This window comes from Xiphias gladius, chromosome 5 (assembly GCF_016859285.1).
Source record: "Xiphias gladius isolate SHS-SW01 ecotype Sanya breed wild chromosome 5, ASM1685928v1, whole genome shotgun sequence".
Classification (NCBI taxonomy): Eukaryota; Metazoa; Chordata; class Actinopteri; order Istiophoriformes; family Xiphiidae; genus Xiphias; species Xiphias gladius.
The window spans coordinates 21,326,166-21,348,459 of record NC_053404.1 but is presented as its reverse complement, the minus strand read 5'-3'; the positions used below and the strand labels follow the sequence as shown (position 1 = coordinate 21,348,459).

At 45.6% G+C, this 22,294-nt stretch overlaps 2 protein-coding genes across 10 annotated transcripts; one reads left to right on the top strand and one right to left on the bottom strand.

The window, feature by feature from the left end:
• Positions 1-335: 335 nt before the first annotated feature.
• On the bottom strand, positions 336-8,254 carry eif2s3 (eukaryotic translation initiation factor 2, subunit 3 gamma). The gene is made up of 12 exons (XM_040126564.1): positions 8,144-8,254; positions 7,111-7,174; positions 6,826-6,953; positions 6,180-6,301; positions 5,935-6,029; positions 5,657-5,815; positions 5,023-5,157; positions 4,762-4,856; positions 4,084-4,228; positions 3,011-3,180; positions 2,452-2,624; positions 336-850 (listed from the first exon to the last, which is right to left on the bottom strand). The coding sequence occupies exons 1-12, from the start codon at positions 8,210-8,212 to the stop codon at positions 787-789; spliced, it is 1,419 nt and encodes a 472-aa protein (XP_039982498.1). The 5' UTR covers positions 8,213-8,254; the 3' UTR covers positions 336-786.
• A 435-nt stretch (positions 8,255-8,689) lies between these two features.
• klhl15 (kelch-like family member 15) lies at positions 8,690-21,567 on the top strand. Of its 9 annotated transcripts, none has more exons than XM_040126557.1 (10): positions 8,748-8,763; positions 11,315-11,402; positions 12,817-12,925; positions 13,595-13,733; positions 14,335-14,523; positions 14,638-14,862; positions 15,590-15,751; positions 15,874-16,083; positions 16,419-16,609; positions 16,790-21,567. In XM_040126557.1, the coding sequence occupies exons 3-10, from the start codon at positions 12,906-12,908 to the stop codon at positions 17,550-17,552; spliced, it is 1,899 nt and encodes a 632-aa protein (XP_039982491.1). In that variant the 5' UTR covers positions 8,748-8,763; positions 11,315-11,402; positions 12,817-12,905; the 3' UTR covers positions 17,553-21,567. The 9 variants fall into 9 exon arrangements, with proteins under 9 accessions (XP_039982496.1, XP_039982491.1, XP_039982490.1 ...); XM_040126556.1 differs by lacking the exon at positions 8,748-8,763 and adding an exon at positions 8,766-8,869; XM_040126555.1 differs by lacking the exon at positions 8,748-8,763 and adding an exon at positions 9,826-9,854.
• Positions 21,568-22,294: the final 727 nt, after the last annotated feature.

Below are 22,294 nucleotides of genomic sequence, written 5' to 3'. Positions count from 1 at the left end.
TAAACTACCATCAGTGTAAGATAATCGATATGATCGATCTATTAAATGCATAAACACTTCCTTTTATTTTCCATTTCATCCATTCACTGTCACAGTTTTTTGTTTTAGAAACTTAAACCATGTTAAAATCATCCAGCAGTTGCTGCATCACCATTTGCTACATGCATTTATTTTGAAAATGAACAAAAGCTGGGTGATACTGAAACTATCAGATGAGACAGAGAGAAGCAGCAGAGCGGCCGGGGGAACTGTTTGGCAGGACAGTTAAATGGGAAATAAAATTCGCCGCAACGGCGATAATGAAACCCAACAAGAAGAAACCAAAGACGAGCACATTTCTTCCAAATTTATTTTATTGGATCCGACTGAAATCTGTGGACAGTACAGGATCATCTCTGTATTGAATAAACCCACTGGCTCACTCTGAAAGCAGCTGCAGGTCAACCTTCTCTGGAGGACTGCCTTCAGTCCGCAGCGCCTCGTCTCCTCCCTCTGTCCTCCTTCATCTGCAGTATAAAAAAAAACAACAAAAAAAAACAGGAAACGGGCGACAGAAAGGCCCGACTGGGCCCAATCTGACGTTCGCGTGGGGCTGCAGAGAAAGAAGAGCAGCCCAGAGGGTGGAGGCGTCTTTAAGCCACCGACATGTCCTGCTCCGTTCCCTTCCTTCCTCGTCATGGGGGGAAAAACCAAAAAAAAAAAAAAAACCCAAAAGCCAAGAAGAGTGTGATGGTTGTGTTGTCCGGCTGACGGGAGCTTTCCCGGTGACGTCCCGGTTTGGCCTCCTCAGTCGTCGTCCACTGTGGGCGTGATGGTCACGCCCCTCCTGATCTGTCCCCAGCCAATCAGACTGACGGGAGAAAAAAAGGGGAGACTTCCGGTTAGAGGACAGAACAGACCGTGAAATGCTGAATGTGAAAATCAAAAAAAAGCCTTGAGAATCAGGTGTGGGAGGACGGAGTGCTGAGTTAACGTCACACCTCTGACGGCAGCTTTGGGAAAAATTCCCACGTTTACGGCTCGTCGCTCTTCTCGTTACCAGTCAAGTTGTGTAGCTGCAGATGCACGCGAGGTTTACAGAAGTACTGACAACACGCAACTTTCCAATTCGGGCCAATCAGAGCCTCCAGAATACATCAGAATTTCCTCGTCATAACAACGACCCAAACTTTTACGGCAGTGTTTCTTACAAGTTGGAAGCTGGCGATTATTACTACTCCGACACGATGCTTGATTCGGCTCCAGGTTCGACTACAATGCGTTCATTCGGGGGTTTGCTTCCTCCCTCCTTAAGCCGGGCATATCCAGCAGCAGCATGGTTCGGCCTGATTTCAGGCCCGAACTGGTCGCGACAGACCGGTGGTCGTTCGACATGTAATCTGAGGCCGGAGTCACGACGTCCGATTGATCACCTGGACACCGGATTTCTGGCAGGTGAGGAACTTTAGAAAACTAAGATTTCCCACACGGCTGCTGTCACAAAATCCGTCGTAATCTGCGGTGAGCTTGTTTTGATATTACAGGAGCAGTATTTTGCATGTTGTGGCCGAGCCGTGACCTAAAACGGACCACACCGAGTCCACGTTCCTGCCATCTGTGACTCCGTGTTACTCTCTCTGTCGTCTTACATTTTGTACAAAGTAACGCTGCCTCTCATAAAAAGGAAAAAAAAACCCAAAACATTTCAATAAGTCCGTGCTGGCACAGTGGTGGCGCCGACAGAGAGGGCTTCAGGAAAAAAAAAGTAAAAACCAGACCAGCTTTAGCCCACAATCCAGGCAGGCTACATGACACAAACGAGGTCATTCTACTGGAACGATCTCGCAATCATGGAAACAATCAGAAAGATAAAAGTGATCGAGCGAAGTCAGTGTTTCCTGCAGCGTTTTATGGTGGAAGCCAAAAACAGAAAAAAAGCATCTCCATGTTTTTCTGAAATATAATAATATTAGGCTTATTCATCCTCATGGAAAAATGAGCAGTGGTGCTACGTCGCACAGCAAAAGGTCAGACGTTCAACAAGTGGGGCGATGATTTAAACCATCATCTAAAACTACAGTGATAAAAGGAGGAGATGCGCCAGGATCTGTGCGATTCTGCGCAGCAGGGGGCTGACTGATCCCTCCGTGTGTGTTAGCTATGCAGTAATTGAAAGCAGCATCTCTCGTGTTTTTGCAGGTTGGGGGAACTTGAGACAAACGACCCAATCAGGCACGACGCAGTGCTCCTGGCGTGAACGCCTGGTAACTAGGTAACCGAAAAAAAAAAAAAGTCACACAAACGATGAAATCCTGTTGACTTGCTTCCCTTCGTGCTATAAATGAATGATCATCCTTGTGTTTTTACTGTAGTTTAGACAGAGCTGGGACCGAACACCTGAACTCTTCTACCAAGTTTGTCTCTGTCTGTCGCGAGAAGTCTGCATGTTTTACCAGGCGCCCTGATCCTTACCGCCAATGTTTCTCCACTCGTCGACTCAGCGCGATCTTCTCTCCGACTTCTGTGCAGACGGGGTTGGTGAGGACGATCTTGGCCAGATCAGCCTTGACGGCGCTGACGCGGCCGCCTGTCGACAACGAGCCGATGTTCACCATCAGCACTTCGTTCTTAGACAGCTTCTGGACCTGCAGGGACCCAGAAAGATCAGAGGATGCCGTCACCGCACTGTTCGTTCCGAACAGGGAAACCGTCTAAAATGATTTGTTTCGGGTTGATTTCTGAGTTTGACTGGGTTTATGGGCCTTTAACAGACCCATTTTACAACTGAAAAGACTCGATTCTAGGTAACTGAGGTGTTTCCTCGCACCAAACTAAACCACCTCAACACAAGCAAAGAATTCCAAGACCCCTAAATGCTGCTTTTCCAGGCCTTGAATATCACAACTGAAATTACAAGATATTTCCAGGACCTGTTGACACGGTTACAGCTCAGGCGAGCATTCATCAACATCAATCCTCTCATCGTGGTCCAGATGATCTTTGACTACATTTCCCAGCATGCCCAGCTCACCTTGGCAGCCTTCTTGTCGCCCTCTGTACGGACTCCCAGCAGCCTCCTGAGCAGGAAATAAGAGATCTCCAGCTCGGTGAAGATCTCTGGCAGGGCTCCGACGGCGCCCAGCACCTGACCGACCATACGATCCGCACGGCACAGCGTTGGGTCGATCTTTGTGCCCACACCTGCGCACAAGCACATTTTATGTCGCTTAACAATGTCTTATTTTTTCAGTTTTCCCGGCCTGTTGTTTAGAGGTTCGTTAGATTTACTAGCCTCTTCTCCAGCTGCAGTTATTTTACAAATCTGCCTTTGATTTCTCCGAAATGTGGCCATTTCTCTGTGCTTGAACTTGGCCTGGAGAAATTTCTCAGAAATGTGAGATGAAATTATTCTTAATAAAAGATAATACTTCTCAGAACTCTTTTTAAAAGAAACGCTTATAATTAAAAGCAGTTTTTAATACACTTAAGAATAGAAACCATTTCATAAAGACATATTTTAGGTTGTGTACGACTTTGAATTAAATGAAGAAAAAAAGGTTTTACTGCGAAAAAGGTTTAACTAAAAATGAAAAGAAAGCACCGTCTAAACTGGAGAGTAACAGCTGCTCACGTTTTGACCTCTTCAGACCATTTCCATTCATCATGCACCTTGGGAGGAGGTGAAGTTGTGTAAGAAACTCCTATCTTGCCATCAATGTTAGGTTATTAAGATACAGGTGGGAAAAAAAAATTAAATATGCTGATCAATAAGAAACAACAGTGAACATCGGGATCAGACCAGCTGCTTCGGCACCTGTGCTGACGTTTCTGACGACTGGTACCACCACCTCAGGTGGGTAAGCTTGTCAAGACACTTTACTGACTCAAGGCAAAGACGGCATCGCTAGAAAACGGCCTCCATCATCCATCATTCAACGATTATTCTGCTACGTCTAAGAAAGTTTGCTGCTTTAAAAAAAAAAAAGAAAAGGGGGACATCCTCTGACTGCATCTGCATCTGACCCACTGTGATGACAACAATCCTCCCCGATAACCTGCATAACAAAATGAACCTAGGTTGAAATTTGTGGGTGAGGGACCTACCAATGAGGCCTCCTGGTGCAGCGTACTGGAGGTCGTTGTGCTCGGCAAACAGAGACACGATCTTGGAGAAGATGGGTTTGCACATCAACTTTCCTTCCTGGTCTTTGGACACGATACCTGGTCGCACCTCGATCTCCTGACCCACCTGGAGGTCACACAGAGAAACGGACGACGGTTTAGACTGGGTGCAACTCAAACTCGTAGATGGCGACTTAAAGCTCTGTTTATATTGATTAGTGTATGTCACTCAGTATCACAGGTATCCATGGCCAAAATCAATATGTACCTATACCAATACCTACGATAGGTAAATATAAAAGTCCTCTAAATACTGTAAAGGTTGTCTATTTAAACCGACATCACTTTTAAAGCTGGTCATTTATTAAACATGCCAAATGCCAGCCTACTCTCTTAGGGTCCGTCGCGGCTCAAATAGCAGTGAACAGAGCCTCCTTGATGCTTTTTGGTGCCAACACCGCTTCATAAAAATATTTCGATCAAAAGGAATCGATCAAAAATCCAACACGATTTAAAATGTAAAATAAACATTTCCATTTCCAAATCCAACTTTGACACAGACGCAGGTGAAAATTCTAAAACAGAGGAGCTGTGCAAGTTCTTGCAAGTAGCTGCTAAGATGATGTCAGTGGAATCCAGTATTTTTTGCTTGCCGCTCACCTTAAGCACACCCTTTAGGATACTTCCTCCTGCCACACCTCCTTTCAGGTCATCAACTTCACAGCCAGGTTTGTTCACATCAAAGGATCTGATGACTGAAACGTGGAAGAATAACAACGTTCACAGGGTTTGACTTCAGACCAATTAAATTTACTCACAGAGCGCAAGACGGCGAGGCATAAAACACGATAAGAGAGAAAACACAAGAGGTAAGTAAAAAGAAAAAGAAGAAGCAACCTGCACGTGTGGGGTTTTTCTTACCGATGAGTCTGGGCTCGGACGTGAAGTCTCTGACGGGCACTGGGATCTTTTTGACGATGTACTCACAAACCACCTCGATGTTGTACTTCAGCTGGGCTGAGATAGGAATGATGGGAGCTCCCTCCGCCACTGTGCCTGCAGGAGAAACATGACACACAACACCAGGTGACGGTGATCAAAGTCTTAGAAAAAGACGGAAGTTACCCAAGGGGTAACTGGTTTGAACTTCCAAACCAGTTAAGGTGGTTGACGGCTTTTTTCAGACTGTATAAAAACTATACTCCAAGTAATACTGCACCCAAATTCTTTGCGGTAACAAACTCTCACACTTGCAAGCTTGAGAGACTGTAAAATCTTTGTAGCTCTCTCGGTGTGACAGAAGTTGTGACTTAGAAGTTGCGACATATTTTAAGAAATAATGGGTCTTTGGCACAGGTGCTCTTTGTACTATGCAGCTAAACAGGTGAGAGGTGTACTGGGTCGAGGAGGTGCCGAGTTACACAGACTTCTAATATACATGGTTTCTTTGAAGGCAGCTTCATGCGATATCTTTCTTGTGAAGGACACTTGGCCACTTTGGATTTTGAACAATGGTTCCCCCTTTTCTTTGGAGCGCAGGTTTGTTCTGACTCACCCTGTACGAAGGCCAGGATCTGCTCATACTGCTCTTTGGCCTGGCTCTCCTTCACCAGGTCGATCTTGTTCTGCAGGATGAGGATGTGCTTCAGCTTCATGATCTCTATGGCCGCCAGGTGCTCTGACGTCTGGGGCTGAGGACACGACTCGTTACCCGCTGGCGGAGAGCGACAAGAACCAAAACTCAGATGATTTCCAACGAGGCTGTGGCTTAATGACACACCATTCCAATCACAGTTTGTCTCGTCGGAGGGTGCTGAGCAAGTAGAGGCTTACCGATCAGCAGGAGGGCGGCATCCATGACGGCAGCTCCGTTCAACATAGTTGCCATCAAAATGTCGTGACCCGGACAGTCCACAAACGACACGTGTCTGGAAGAAGGAAGAGAGATTTTGCCATTTTAAAGTCAAACCGATGACAAAGTCGCTCCAAGAGTAGATGAGTTTAATGGCCTAAACCCCACACTGAAAACCCCTAATCTGTGCTTCTTGGACAAGACCGCCCTCCCTCTGGAGTCTTACCTGACCAGTTTGAAGTTGCCCTTGGTCCCGGGGATGTCTGTGGGAAACTCATCAGGAGTGCTGCTGCCACACGACCTGTAGCACTCTGGCCTGGGGCAACTGAGGTCATCCAGTTTATAGATCTAGGACACGATGGGAGGGTAAAAACATGAGAGTGAAGGTTGACTCTCTATTATCAACACCTACCAGCTTAAAGAAAAAAGGAGTCTCGCTTGAGGGTTTTTATTTTAGAGAAGTATATCAGGAAATCCCCTGCTGTCTTATGTTGTAGTGTGCCACGATGCGTACATTAAAAAATGAAAACACAATTCCTTTCAAGGTGCCTTATTAGCGGTCCCATGCAAATTAACAAAGAAGCGATCATCAGCTTCCTATCTGCACTGATTAAAACTGAACTTACTGACCAAAATAAAACACTGTTGTTGCTTTCTAGAACCACTTCTGGAATTGAGTTGCTCAGAATGAGAAAGACGCTGTTTAAACTGGTGTCAAAATGTCTCAGTGCATGCATGACAAGGATTCAAATTCTAACTACATTGATAGAAAAATGTAAAAAGCTCAAATCACACAGGCACAGCCCTTTAAAAAGAGAGAGACAATCAAACAAGAGGCCAAGTTGACAGAGACAGCCTGTTTCCTCGCTTACCTTAGCATTAGCATATCCTAACTTGATGGTGATGTTCCTCTCCAGCTCATTCTTGAACCTGACAGTGTGAACACCAGAAATGGCCTTCACTACTGTGGACTTTCCGTGGGCCACATGACCGATGGTTCCTAGTTTTGGGGGGGGGAAATCAGAGAAATTAAGATGCATGGTCAGGGGAAGTCAAAACCGACCTCTAAAGAAGGGAGATGGTGTACCAACCACAGCCAGTAAAACAATGGCGGTATGATTAAAAATATAGTTTAGGCCAATGACCGATTTCCATACCAATGTTGATGGTGGCCTGTCTGCTGATAATCTCTGGGGATAGAGTTGTCAGGGTGGACACATCCTGGAACGACAACGACACACATTAGACTGATCACACGCTGAAAACCAAACACAGTAATTGACAGGTTTTTCCCCTTTGAGCAGAGCAGCGCTCCATCCTTCTGTTTAATCCTGCAGATGAATGGGAACAAAAGTTGGGCCAGCACATTGACGGCCATGCACACACTGCCCTAAAGGGTCTCTGCAAACATATGAACTAGACACCCAAAGTACAATCAAACACAGACAGCGACATAAGACGTTTCATATAAAGCCAGTGCTGTACTATTGTCTGTCTGAATATCACCTGGGAAGGAAAAAAACAAAAAGATTTGGCTATCGTACTTGGCTATCGTTGCCTCTTTCAGTATGACCCAATACTAACAGACTAAACCTTTACACTTGATTACATGATGCACCGGCAAACACATGAAACTTAGATGAAATCTGTAAACCGATCAAATAACGAAGCACAAAAGGTACCTGGTGAACATCAATATGAACACCTTCAACCAATATCCATGTAGTTATAAACTATTAACTGTATCAATTGTTGTTTCAAGACGGAAAAAAGCCTGCAAGCAGTGGAATTACTCATATGCGTCCATCACCACTGCGAACTCCATTGACATTTTTACAGATTTTATTTCAACTGGGCAAATGATGCCGCTCGAAAAGGGAAGATATTGAGGCAGAACAAAGACGACGACTGCAGTAGTCGCCGAATTAAAAAATATTCCATATCAACAAGCTTGTCTCATTTTTAAATGTTGGTAAGCTTGAATGTAATCCTTGTCCGAGGAGAAGAGGGTGTCTTTCGCTCTCCGACCCGCCGGGCCTGCCGTCATGTGCCGGATGGTGGCGGCGCAGCACCCGCGACTGTTAACGTTAGGAACTGTCCTCTTTTGTGTAACCGCTTTGTCGACAAGACGGTGCGACAGCCACCGATATGAGAGTACGAGGCTGTAAGATCTGTGAACCGGTCACTTACCAGAGAATTAAGGTCTTGTTTAGCCAGGTGAGGCTGACCAAGCGTTGTACCAGACTCATCACCCGCCATCTTGAATGAAAAGGGAATGGAGAAGGCGGCTGCGGCGAATACCTGATCAACCGATTTAAAAAAAAAAAAGTTTCTCTCTTTCCTGTTGTTATTAATTATTTCAAATGTATTTAACTTTTTTTTTTTTTTTTTAGATTAGTGGTAAATCTCATAGGTTTAATACGAGACGCGCCGTATACATTTATTTTCGGTTTGCAACTCGCGTGATTCATCCAAGTAGACGCAACGGGGTCCTTTCACAACGGCTGATACAATTTATTTCTACTGTAACACTCATTTTATTCAATCACCACGAGCAGCTGCCGTTTATATCCCACTAACCACCTTCTATCACTGAAATGGACGCAGGCTTTGACTAACTTTTTCCTACTCCGGGAAGTAAAGACATATATTCTTATTAGCGTGTCAGGTCCGTCGTTGTTTAGTGACGTAATCTACGGACTTTTTTGTAGTTCTGTTGTGTGGTTTGTAGTTCTGTAACACGTATCCCAGTACAAATCCTGGAATACATAGGCTACTTGTTCCCATTTTTTGTTTCGACAATAACCGTGGTAATCAAATTAAATGTCAGTCTATTTGGGCATATGTAGACAGACTGTAACCTCCCCCCCCAACCCCTTTTACAGAGAAGCAAGACACACCACAACTACAACTGACGTGTGTTTTGCATCTGGTGGTCGTTTTTGTTTTTAACTTCACCTCGGTTCTTTCGTGCGTCTCTTTGCAGTGCTTTGCGTGTAACTGCGCTCATTTTTAATGTCTTTTTAGGTGGTTTCATCTCTGTGGTCGATTCGCACCTCTTTCAAGTCGTGTTATCTCAAGTGGTCGTCTTGTCCCTCTTGGAGATCATTTTGAGTGTCTTTGTAGTTGTCTTGCATCTCTTTGTGTTTTGTTTACCGTCTCTTAGTGGTTATTTTGTCACTTTTTGTGGTTGTTTTCTGTCTCTTTGTTATCATTTTTCATCTCTTTGTAGTTGCATTGTGTATGTTTGTAGCTGTTTGAGTCTTTTTGCATCTCTTTGTAGTTGTGTGCCTCTTTGTGGTTGCTTCCTGTCTCTTTGTAGTCATTCTGCAGCTGTTTGTAGTCGTGTTGTGTATCTTTGTAGCCGTTTTGTGTCTTTTCGTTGTCGTTTTGCATCTCTTGGTGGCCGTCACATTGTCTCTCTCACTAGAAATGTGAACAGGCACCTCAGCACACCCCCCAGGCCCCTTTGGTCATCCTTCCGTGGTCGAAGGTTTTAGCCGAACGGCGACGTGCTTTTGCGAGTCAAGCGAGACGTTGTGCACAGCACGTTTGCGGAGTCGTGAAGCTGTAACACAGAGGGGAGTGAGACATCTCTCGTATATAATATCTTTGCTGGACCACACAACGCCCTTCAGTTCCGCCCAGAAGGGAAATGACGCCAGCACAGAAAATGGCGTCCGCAAAGCCTGTGTACTGCTGTGGCTTGCTACCCGTTTAAATCACAGCCGAGTTAGGGGGGTGGGGGGGGTCCTCTCTGTCTGGCAGATGGACGATAATAATATGGCAGTGCGCTGCTGCCGTCAGCTTTCTTGATCCCGGAATCGAACCCGCAACTTCATGTCCGAAGGAGCCAGAGCTGCCTGGTCGAAGAGGGGTTGTGGGGATTCGCACCGCCGAGGTGAGACGGCTGGATTCAGCGGCTAGGCTAATGCTGCTCTCCGGGTCGAGCAGTGTCGGATCCCCCCGTAGCTCCTGTCACCACAGCCGAGAATCGTGACAGCTAGTTTGGCCAGTCGGGTGGCTAGCGTCAGAACAGAATATCTGCCTTTCTCGCGCATCTCCTCCGACGCGATTGACGTCGGCTAGCAGCTCGTAAAGTCGCCTTCATCTCCGGACACCGGAGCTGGATGTGGACCGTTAGGTTTCGCGTTAGCCTTTGTTTTGGGGCAGTAATCTTAGCGCTCGAGGTCTCTGTAGCACGGCTCTCCCTGCCGCGGCAGCGAGAACCGACAGGTGCAGCTCGGGCAGGCTTTTTTTCCCCCTAGCCCGCTCTTTTGCTGCCCACATCGGTGTACATGTAGTTCAGCGCGCCCCGTCTTTGCTTTGTCTCCGCCGCTACTCTGCCCGCCCGAGGCTTATCCCTCACTGTGATGTAATGACACAAAAAACACACAGAAAAATCAACCCGCGACGAGCCACCTAGCCCGAACGACTGTCCCTTTCGTGAGTACTTGGTATACTCCAAGTTAACGCGGCTGCTCGCCAGGCTGAGCGAAGCGATGGACTCTGCGCAAACTGTCAACCTGTTGTTCTTCTCTCTCACCAAGGGGCGAATCCAGGTCAGGTCAGTCAGAGGCTATGAGACACAGTTATGGGAAACTACACCGGGATTTCCCCGAATGACAGAGCACCGTTTCCAGTTATAGATACCCTGTCTACACCGAGCAGTCGTCCCTGAAACTTGAGGTTCAACCTCTGTCGTGGTACTTAGCAACTGAACCTCCACATTTATCCTTTAACATTCAGCATCATCGTGGCTTATTGCTGAAATGGCCAGATGACCGGCTGATGTCTTAGTAATCCATGCACAACCGTAGTCAGTTGTCCGTGGAAAAGGTACCTGACAAATTGCTGGGTACAGACCGACGGATGCGAAGAACTGATCACCTGCTTCTCCGCGTTTCATCTGAAACTTGAAAAGTTCCCGTTGTGTGGCTGCTGATCAAAGAAAAACATCCCGAACTTAAACAGTTAGCGGATTAAGTTGCGGGCTAGTGGTCAGACGAAACAAGCAATTATTTATTTATCAGTTGAATTGAGAAAATAACCTGCACGTTGCTCGATATTAAGACGAGAGTTTAGCTGCAGCCCTAAAAATAACCAAATTTTGGCCCCTTGCAACTTTTAGTGGAAAATAGTTGCATGCGTTTATAAATTTGTCCCCAGTGACAATCGCTACTTGCAGCCCTACAGAGGAATAGGATAGTTGGGAAAGTGTATCCAGCCGAATATGAGGTTTATATCGTCAAAGACTGTCCTGCCTGTATGATTTGCAGCTGCTATGATATTCTTGGTCTTGCCGTGCTCCCTGCTCGTCCTCCGCTGTCTTATGGGTCTTTTTCTTGTCTCCTCTGTTAGAACCAGGGAAACATAAACACAGGAAATGCGAGCGGCCCCTTAGCGCTCAGCCGTCAAAGCCTGTGATTGTTCGCCCGGGCTCCAAAAGGTACGATTTTCCACTCTGAATCATGGCATCTTAGACCTAAACTCCAAAAACAAACTCCACCATCCTCCTTTCTCCCCCATCCATCCCCTCTCCCTCACACAGTTTGCTTCGTTTAAGCCCCCTGTATTAGACGAATTGTTAGAGGTTAGAACCCTTTGTCGGCACGGTCACCTTTGGCAGGACACTGAATCCCTGTCACCTCCATGGCAAATGTTGTACTGCTGAGCATCACCTTCGTGCTCAGGGATGAGGGTCAATACAGCGTTTTCTTTTTATTGTCACCAGTAAAAGTACTTGTTAGAGTTTTTTTTTTGTGTGTGTATCTTATCCACTATAGTACCTACATTTGCAGTTGGGCTCGAGTTTGACCCACCTCTCTGCCCGCTCCTATGTTTCTGCAGAAAAGTTGAGACATTTAACTTCATGTGTCTGAAATTCAATGGCCTCACATTCCGTTTCGTGTCCTGCTGAAATGTTCATGTGGAAGTATTTCTGTGTTTGTTTCACTTGGTCGTTGGTTTAAAGGATGATTCCGGTTTGTCACAACTTGAGACATATTTTCGTAGTCTTGGGAGTCGTTTCGGTCAGTTGTGATAACATCGCACCTTTTTAAAGTAATTGTTGATCTCTAGGAACCCAGTGCTCAAAAAGAAATTACTAAAGAAGAAAAAGAAAAGTCCAAAAGGTCAAAAATGGATGATGAGACAAGACAACAGGTTATCTAGACTATCAAAACCTCTTTATTTAAAAGGTAAAACTGATGGTGAGTGCACCGGAAATGTTGCTAATAGTCCCTCATTGAACATGCAGACTGTAAACACACAACTTTGGTAATTGCGGGAGGTCAAAGTTGAAGCTGCACGTCTGTCTGTTTTCCACAATTTTTTGACATCTCACTGGCTAAACGATGACTTCATTAATCAAAAAATAACGTCGCATCCATATTGGGGACGTTGGTGCATTCTCAGATCCCAGATGTCCAGCACAATGTTGTTATTACAGAGAGAAATGATGGACAAAACCAAGCCAATTCCAAGACCCAAGGTTGTAATAAACTGGAATAATCCTTTAACCCTAAACTCATTAGTGCTGCTTCTCACATTAATATCATAATATTAATTTTCATACTGAGACCAGGAACGTAACCATTATGAATTTCCCTGCACTGATTATTTTTTTGCACAGATTCGACAGGTGAACAAATTGCCTCTGTTGACGTACACAGTGTGGCCAAAAGTATGTGGACATGAAATGTTTAAGTCGTGTTTGTGGAATGTTCGGGTGTCCGCATACTTCTGGCCCCGAGGGGAGATGTGCGCCATGCGCAGAAGTCCTTGTGTGGCTTTTTAATTGCAGTTTGGCCCTGCAGACCTTCATGCTTTAATGTGGCGGTTGTGTTGGCTTTGTCGTCCAGGTGATTGACGCTCAGAAAAGGGACTTTGTTAGCATCTACTGGACACAAGGGGCACTGTCCTCTGATTGGCTCGGACAACCCCCTCTGACATGCCCGTGGCCAATCAGAGGTGAGTGTGCTGTGTGCGTGTTTGTTTTATTTGCATTTTTAATGAACGACTGAGTTTGTGTAGGTGTGCAGATGATGTGTGTTTATGTTTCTAGTCTTTCTTGTGTGCCAAAGCTGGGTAAAATCAAATAGAAATTTTGAGTGTGTGTTTATGGTGTCACCTATTTTTTCTGTGTGTGTGTGTGTGTAGCCGTGTATTTTCATGCTGAAGAGTTTGGATTAATGATATTCTGGATGTTTGTTTTTTTTAAAGGATTTCATTTCTTCTTATTTCCCACTAACCCGACTGTGTTGCAGTGGAGTGGGATATTTCCCCAGTGTGTCATCAAAGACTCACACACAGTACGTTTGGCGGTGAAAGAGTAACAGCTTGTTAGGATGCAGCAGCTGAAGTGCTGAGCTTTTAATGCTGAGTGTCCTACTGAATGCCCTTCCAGTCCCAGACTTACTGTTTTCAGCAGCACTCATACAAACATAATCTTTTCCTGTGGGAGAGACCCACATCTTTGTATCGGCTGAATTGATTTTTGTGAAGCTGTTAATACTAGTTCATCCCTGCACTAGACAGCTGTAGCCAAGTTCAGCGCTGTGACCTTTATAGATCTATTGTGACACCTTAACCTGTCTCCCTCCCCTTTGTCCTGCTCCTTCCTGTCCTTCATGCCTTCAGGTGTGTTATGTCGGGGGCGGATGTGGAGGTGTACCTGTCCCAGGTGCACGACGGGAGCGTGTCGTCGGGCTTCCGGGCGCTGTACGAGGAGCGTCTGCTGCTGGATGTCACGCTGTTGATAGAGGAGCACCACTTCCAGGTACACACAAATAAAAGCTGAGGACACACACAGACGCGTGTTGCTTTAAATGCACGGCGCGTTACAGCCCTGGTCCGGGCCTCTATATTACGAATCACCATCCTGGATGGATATCTCCAGGGAACCTGGACGCTTCAGCCACAGGTCCGATCAGACACCGCCCTGATGATGGCAAGAGAGCTGAGAACGAAGAGTTGTTGGACGTGTTTTAATTTTGATGGCAGCTGCTAAAGCAACAAAAAACATCTTTTATTCCTACACAGAGACGTCACTTCCGCTGAAGTCCTTCCTCTATTTGAATAAATCAGTTCTGTTTTTTTTGTTTACTTTAGAGCTGCCCGACGTAGTGTTTTTTTTCCAAGCTTGTAATTCACTAAGAATATTTTCTACCATCTGGTGAGTTTGTATTTTTAAAATTTTTTCTGTTACAACTTTTATGAGTTGTTACAACTTTTCTGTGGCTGAAGTTCTGGGAGATATCCATGCAGCAAACGGTGTGGAGTTTGTTTACATGACTAGAAAACTTGTGACCTCAGCGCAACATTGCTGCCCGGTCCTTTATGTAAATGCGTGTCCGTCCGACGTGTCCATCCTCCTGCAGGCCCACAAGGCGCTTCTGGCCACCCAGAGCGACTACTTCCGGGTCATGTTCACAGCAGACATGAGGGAGAGGGACCAGGACAAGATCCACATGAAGGGGCTGACAGCTGCTGGGTTCGGCCACATCCTCCGATTCATGTACTACGGCTCGCTGGAACTCAGCATGCCCACTGTCCAAGAAATCCTGCAGGTAGCACACAAGAAAGGTGGTTTCGTGCTGGTTCACTTAACATAATTGTGCTTCTTCACCATCACAGCACGCTCTAAAATGTTCCTTCGCTGTTTCCTCCTCCTGTCCCGGCAGGCGGCCATGTACGTCCAGCTGACGGAGGCGGTGGAGTTCTGCTGCTCCTTCCTGCTGGCCAAGATCTGCCTGGAGAACTGCGCCGAGGTCATGCGTCTCCTGGAGGACTTCAGCGTGGGCGTGGAGGGCGTCCAGGAGCAGCTCGACAACTTCCTGCTCGACAACTTTGTCCCCCTCATGAGCCGACCCGACTTCCTGTCCTACCTCAGCCTCGAGAGACTGCAGGTTTGGTCGTCCGTACACTTAAGGCAACGAATTACTTAGAGCAGACCCGAACTATAAATACTAACACTTTGTGGATGTTTCTGTAGTTTGGCAAAGATAAGCAGATTGGCTTATCTTTGCTTTAGTATGTTCTGTCTACAGCCAAATGGTTACCTATATAGTGATATTTAGTAGTTAAAAAAACAAATCTGATTACAATAAATTGCCTGGTAGTAATTCTTTGAAGAATTACATCCTGAGTGGAACCTTTCACATTGTAAAACTCAACTCATCAGAGCTCAGTGGCAGAAAAAATCACGACGTGACACCGTCTCTAAATTCCCTCAAAGCTAGAATTTTCTTGTTATTTTTTCAGCTGACACACACAAATAAAAATATATCTGCAATAAGCTAATATTGCTCTAGTTACGTCACCGTGCGACAATTTCTACTTTATTTAAATATTTTTTTGAAACTGACAATCCAAATTTAAAAACTGTCCACATGTGTTAGGTGGTTTCGAAGTACACTGAAGTCTTAACTGGAAAAAAAGGAAGTAGTGACATATGTAGGTTATATAGTTGCTTACAGGTCCATTGCTTATCAGCTGAGGTTTCAAACCTGTGGTTTCTCTACTCACTTTGTCGTTTTTATGTGATTTTACATCGATCGTGATATAAAATCACATAAAAATTGATGGAAAAAAGTGATCAAGTTTGCACTCTTCTTCCGTTTGCCTCCGAACCAGGCGTACCTGAACAGCGATGCTCTGAGTCGCTTCCCAGAAATCGAGCTGTACGAAGCCGTTCAGGCGTGGCTGCGGCACGACCGGCGGCGCTGGAGGCACACGGACACCATCGTGCAGTCCATCCGCTTCTGCCTCATGACGCCTGCCAATATCTTTGAGAAGGTGAGTGCTGATGTGGGCAGCTGAGGGTAGTATTGCGTGTGGCGGACTCGGTTCATTTTCCTGACAGGAGAGGACCTGGGTGGTCGCTAGCATCTGTCCTCCGTCCTCTTCTCCCTCCCCAGGTGAAGACGTCAGAGTTTTACCGTTACTCCAGACAGCTGAGGCAGGAGGTGGACCAGGCGCTCAGCTACTTCCATGATGTCAACCAGCAACCTCTGGTGGAGACGCGCTCCAACCGCATCCGCTCCGTCCGCCCCCAGACCGCCGTCTTCAGGGGAATGATTGGTCACAGTATGGTCAACAGCAAGATCCTGCTGCTGCAGCGCCCCAAGGTGTCTGCTTGTTTTTCCGTCCGGGAGGGGCATGTTTTGACTGACGGCAGTCGTTTTTGGTTTCAGTAAATTCAGTAATCCCCAGGTTAGATCCTCTGGATGAATGAAGCTTCACCAGCAGTTAGTCCTCTAAGCTCATGCACTCTCCAGGGTCATTTGGGCTAAAAACACAAAATGAGTTTAGTTTTAAAACACTAAGAACAGTGGCGTTTCAAAAAGTTTCCCTCCGCTCGTTATGCAGCACAACCCTGATACCTCAGTGTAGTCTGTTTATATAATCTGATCTGAAATCCGTGTCTGTCTGGGGTTCAGTAACCTGTGTTTTAATGGCTCAGGTGTGGTGGGAGCTGGAGGGACCTCAGGTGCCGCTGCGACCTGACTGCCTGGCTATTGTCAACAACTTTGCCTTCCTGTTGGGCGGAGAGGAGCTGGGGCCCGATGGGGAGTTTCACGCCTCCTCCAAAGTCTACCGCTACGACCCGCGGCAGAACTCCTGGCTACGCATGGCTGACATGTCCGTTCCCAGGTTAGAGGAGCCCAGAGCCCCGGATGTTTGCCGCACTGCATTTTTTGAGCAGCGCGGTATTATTTTTCTTGCTGTGTTGTCACGTTGTGTTCATTTCAAGGTGATTTTGCAGATGCTCACAGCCTCGCAGCCCACATTCTTTTAATGAAATACTCATTTACCGATGCTTGTTGTTTGCAGGTCGGAGTTTGCCGTGGGCGTCATCGGGAAATTTATTTATGCCGTGGCGGGCCGCACGCGAGATGAGACCTTCTACTCCACGGAGCGCTACGACATCACAGAGGACCGCTGGGAGTTTGTGGACCCCTACCCTGTAAATAAGTACGGTCACGAGGGAACAGTCCTCAATGGTAAACTGTACATCACTGGTGGTATCACCTCGTCCTCCACCTCCAAACAGGTGTGTGTGTTCGATCCGGGACGGGAAGCGGGAGGCGGGGGGGGAGGAGGAGGGAGCTCGGGGGGCTCAGACGCACACAGGACACGTGCCGGCCGAGGCCCGCTGCTGCCCGGCACTCACGCCAGCTGCTGGGAGAACAAATCCAAAATGAACTACGCCCGTTGCTTCCACAAGATGATCTCCCACAACGGGAAGCTGTACGTGTTCGGAGGGGTGTGCGTGATCCTGCGGGCCTCCTTCGAGTCGCAGGGCTGCCCGTCCACGGAGGTGTACGACCCAGAGACTGACGAGTGGACCATCCTCGCCTCCATGCCCATTGGGCGCAGCGGCCACGGGGTGGCAGTATTGGACAGGCAGATCATGGTGCTGGGCGGCCTGTGTTACAACGGCCACTACAGTGACTCCATCCTCACCTTCGACCCTGATGAGAACAAGTGGAAGGAGGACGAGTATCCCAGGATGCCTTGCAAACTGGACGGTCTGCAGGTGTGCAGTCTGCATTTCCCAGAGTACGTGTTAGAGCACGTCAGACGCTGCAGCTGAGGTCTGCTCCACAACAAGCCTCCTTTTATAGAACTGGGAATGCACTGTTCAAGGACTGAAGTCTCCCGCTGGGAGATCAGGTGTTTACAGGTGGGACACTCTACTGATGTGCAGGCTTTTAAATTAGAGACCAGCACTTACCCAAGGTAAGGAAAAGATGGCTGGGGCCATAGATTTGCTCTTCTTAATGAAGGCAGTCGAAGCGTGGCGTGGTGAGACGTCACATGTTAACAGTCAGCTTGAACATTTTCAGAATTAGCTTTCTCAGAAAATTAAGGAAAAATACTTGTGGGGAGAAAAAAAGGTTTGATTCTGCTGGTTTATGTTTGGACTGTGGTCAGTTTCCTATTCTACTACTCACCTGCTGTATTTAGGCTGTCCAGTCAGGCTTACTGCAGAAACGCACTGGAAGCGTCAGATTCGTCCCTTTACCGAGGGGGGAACCTGTATTTCTTTAATTTCGCCAGTCAAACAAACCGGTATCACCAATCTCATTTGAATTAGGTTCCTCCGCCTGCTTCCTGAGATTCCATAGCAGCCATCGACCTATTTAAAGGCAAACACACATCCTGTATATCTTTAATCAAGTTGTTCTTGTTTAGAAATAGGTTAGTGAAAGCCAAGACGTGACTGCGGCTATTTCGAACAATCAAAAAAAATGCCCTATAAGATATATAACAGCAAGTTAAAGCATAAAATGAGGTATTTAAACAAAATATAACACTATATACTGTAGTGTAGTTCATTTTATAGCCTGTCTCCAAATATACTGTACGAAGCAGACCGTAGAGAAAGGAGACCATTAAACAGATACTATGACCATGTTGTTACAGATGCTGCTGCTGCTTCACTCCGCTACCAGCTGTGATCTGTCGGATTGCAAATCGATTAATTCAGGTTTCGCTTCCAGTGCGTTCCAGCTTTTTAGTCCTAATTCTGCTCTTTACTCCCAGATATCCACTACACTGTGCTCATGTTCATGTAACATCACCGTGTCTTTCTGTAACACTCCCCCCCCCGACACACACACACACACACACACCCCTTCATATTTGTGTGTGCCGATGAGAGAGAGAGTTGAATGCAAGATTGAGGCTAAAAAACACAAAACTACATGGTACACGAAGGCTCGTTCCTCATCCGGTGATGGTGACGGTGTCGTAGGATAATAGTGAAACGAACGTGTACACCGCAGAGGCAAACGTGCTCAGGAAAGAGAGCTCTTTGTCTCGGAGCAGTCCCGTATCTGTCTAGTCACTGGCAGTGCTTTACTTACTCTCATCTACATTCCCAGCACTTTATCGGTTCTCATTGGGTGTAAATGCACAGTTTGCCAGCTAAACTTCCAAGCAGCTGTAGTATTACAACTGGAGACATTTAGCAGTGTCTGAAATTAACCTTCTGGCTGACGTGTCCAGGTGAACTTAACGTGTGCCCACCGTCAAAATATGCAGCTAGTTAAAATACTTAAGAAACACCAGGCCGCACGGAAGAACAATTTCGTATTCCTGAGTTAAGCCTCTCTTACTTTCTTCTGCAAGATTTGAAACTAATTGATCAGCTCCGTGTGCTGGTGTCAATACGGTGAAACTAGAGGAATCAAGACAATTGGAGAGTATTAATGGTACAGATGTAAGCAACCTGTTATCAGAGCAGAGCTGATGATCTAACACGAGGCTAGAAGCTAAACGTCGTCTTTCTAAAGCAGAGCGGTCCACGACTAATGTGAGAGGCGGTCAAGGGGGATGTGACGGTCACAGAGGTGTTGGAAAAGACGATATTACGGCCTGAAGTAGGGGATGTTGAACTGTCGGGTGCAACAGAGGATGACAAAAAACAAGAAAAAGACAAGAAAAACCTGCATAGGAATGAGAGAATTTTCCAACAGCTACTGACATGTATACGTTTCTGTGCTGAAGTATGCCAAAAAAAACACCCCCAAAACCTCTCAGTAAATTGGTTAACCGTGATGCTGATGACAATACGTTGAATAGAACATTCATTTTGCGGTACTTTTGCCTGTGGAGAAAGGTGGACCGTACGCACACGGCTCGTATGACAACAGAAAATTCTCCGTGAAATTGCCAAAAATCCTCTTAAGCGTCCTCGTACGTGCCGGTCAAGATCAGATCCGTGCATACGAGCGGTTCTTGCATGAGGCCCACGGTTCGTCTCTTTACCCGGTAACTAATCTACACGTTTCGTGTTTGTCGCGTGCAAAACCATGTTCTGTGTGTTTGAATTTAAGCTTCCCACACAACCAGCAGAGCTCAGTGGAACCAGGGCTGCTATTTCAGCTGTGAATGACTCAGAGAATTACCAGCCAGTGTTTTCAGATGATCTTTGTCCGCCAAAGCTGAGTTTTACCAGCGTTTTTGGCAGTCGGCTGTGTTAATTTCAGACACTGAAATATCACCTGGAGCGAACTCAGCCATATGAGAGGCGTTTATTCAGCAGATGCAAAATTTCTGTTGCCATAGCTTTCACATCCAAGCAATCCAGCGCCTCGATCATGCAGCCCAGCAAGCCCTGCTGGATGAGCAGCTCCCATGTTTTGGACCTTGTCCTTTCTGGATATTTATTTTTCTTTATGATTATTATTTGTTTTTGTTTTTTTGTTTTTTTTTTTAATGAGCCAACTGTGAAAAGGGCTAGAGCACATACTGATGCAGTTCTGTCTGTCAGCCATGTGTGTAAGCTATTTATTTTCTGAAGTATTGCTTCTCACCGAGCTATGCAGTAACAGTACTAGGGTTATTTATTATGACGAGAATTTCATTGTGAATCGTGTTGTTTTCAGATTGTACCCTGTCTTCTTTCCTTGTCTCATCCTCAGCCGTCTGTCCGTTTCCACCCCAGCAGCACTGCATGTGGCTAATGAATGGATTTCCTCCAGTGTGAAGTGACCACATTCCCTAGAAGAAGGGTTAATAAAATGGGCCTATAGGGGAAATATTTGAAAATTTAGTTCTGTTTTAACACATGAACAGGTACATTTTAATGCAGAATAGGGGGGACATTTAGAGTTACAGTCCATTCATTACAGTCTCCAGCATCTTTATATTTTCCTGTATGCAAATGATCATTCACTGGATGTTAAATTTACAGGTTTTTCATCATTTTTCTAAAATGCAAACTTCTTGGTAGGTGGCATGTTTTTAAAGGGATCAGACTTGAGTTTCATCCTGGTTTGAAAACACTCTGGTATCATCCTTTAATTCATGATTCTTTGTATCGACGTTGTCCCGGTTGTCCACGCACAAACCTCTCAAGTCCTGAGCCGTAGCTCTACAGTGTCGAAGCAGTGCACCGTGGGTTTGTCTTTTAGGGGGAGATCTTCAACGCCTGGTGTATTCTCCCCAGATTTCAAAACTTTTTTTTAATTTATTGTCAAGATTCAGGTTCAAAACACTTCACATTCTTTTCTTTTTAATGTCCACAGCATTGTACCTCCCACTCTTCACGTGGTACTTTCCCATTTTTGCACTTGTTTTTTTTCCTTGGGACTTCTTTTTCTTTTTTTTTTTTAACACCTCCACAACCATGAAAATAGATAAATCACATGTGCTGAACACACAAAATGATCACACTGTCCGGTTTGGAAACAAGCCTCGTTCACTCCGCATACCTTTTACGTTTTCTTACGTGTCACCGTACCCTGCAGCTGATCGCATGGACATCACGTCCGCCACTCTGCAGTCCTCTCGCTGCTCCTCCTCCTGTCATGTTGCTGTTTAAAGAAGAAAACGTTTAACCGATTAAAAGAACTACTGTCCTGAGTTGAGGCACATTCAGTCATAGCGCAGCATCCTTTAGTCCACCAGTCTTCAGTCTGTCAGTAGGAAAACAGAATAGAGGATTAAAAAAAACAACAAAAAAAACCTTGCTACAACGACTGTATCCGAAAAAGGAAGAAAAAAATCAGATTACGTTATCTTATAATCTGAGTAGAAACTCTTTGGAAACGATTTGTAACTTCTTTCCAGAAATAAATGTTCATATTGGTCGACTTTCAGCTGATTTTCTGAGTGCTTTTTTGTAATATCCGTCTGTGTGTTTCTGAATCTTCTTATGGCTGCTTGTGACTTAATAATCTGTCGTCTGCTATTTGTCAAAGGATTTTTTTCAAGACCAATCAAAATGTTGATTGAAAAATTCATCACCCTATTTTTCTACTATCATTGCCCCCCCCGGATCAATTTAATCTGTTTTTTTTTTGTTTTTTTTTTTCTTACATCAAATTCCAGAGGTTAAGAATGAATATGTGTCGCATTAATTTTGCAGTAATGAATTAACAACTTCTAATTTCCCCTATTTAAAAAAAAAGCATTAAAACGACTAATTACTAATTGCCTAATTACACAGGCACCTCGTATGAAAATGTCGTAGCTCATGGTTTAAATGATGGAAATAGTTTATTAATAGTTTATATTCTATGTGTCGAGATAACAACGCCTCCACCAGGAGGCCCCTTTAGTAACTTCTGGAGCTTTTGATCACGATCTTCTTCAGCAGATGAGTTTTCCCAGTTGTCGTGTAATGGTAGATGTTCAAATTTCCATTTTTTTTTTTTCCCCCTGAGCACCTCCGGGATTTCTCCTCCATGTTTGCTTCAAAGCGGAAGATCAAAGGTCATTGACAGATACGTTATAGATCAGTCATAAACCATTACTATGAGCATCTTTCCCTTTGGCTAGTGTTTATTCCCTCTCTCAGGCAGTAATACATTTATAATAAGTTGT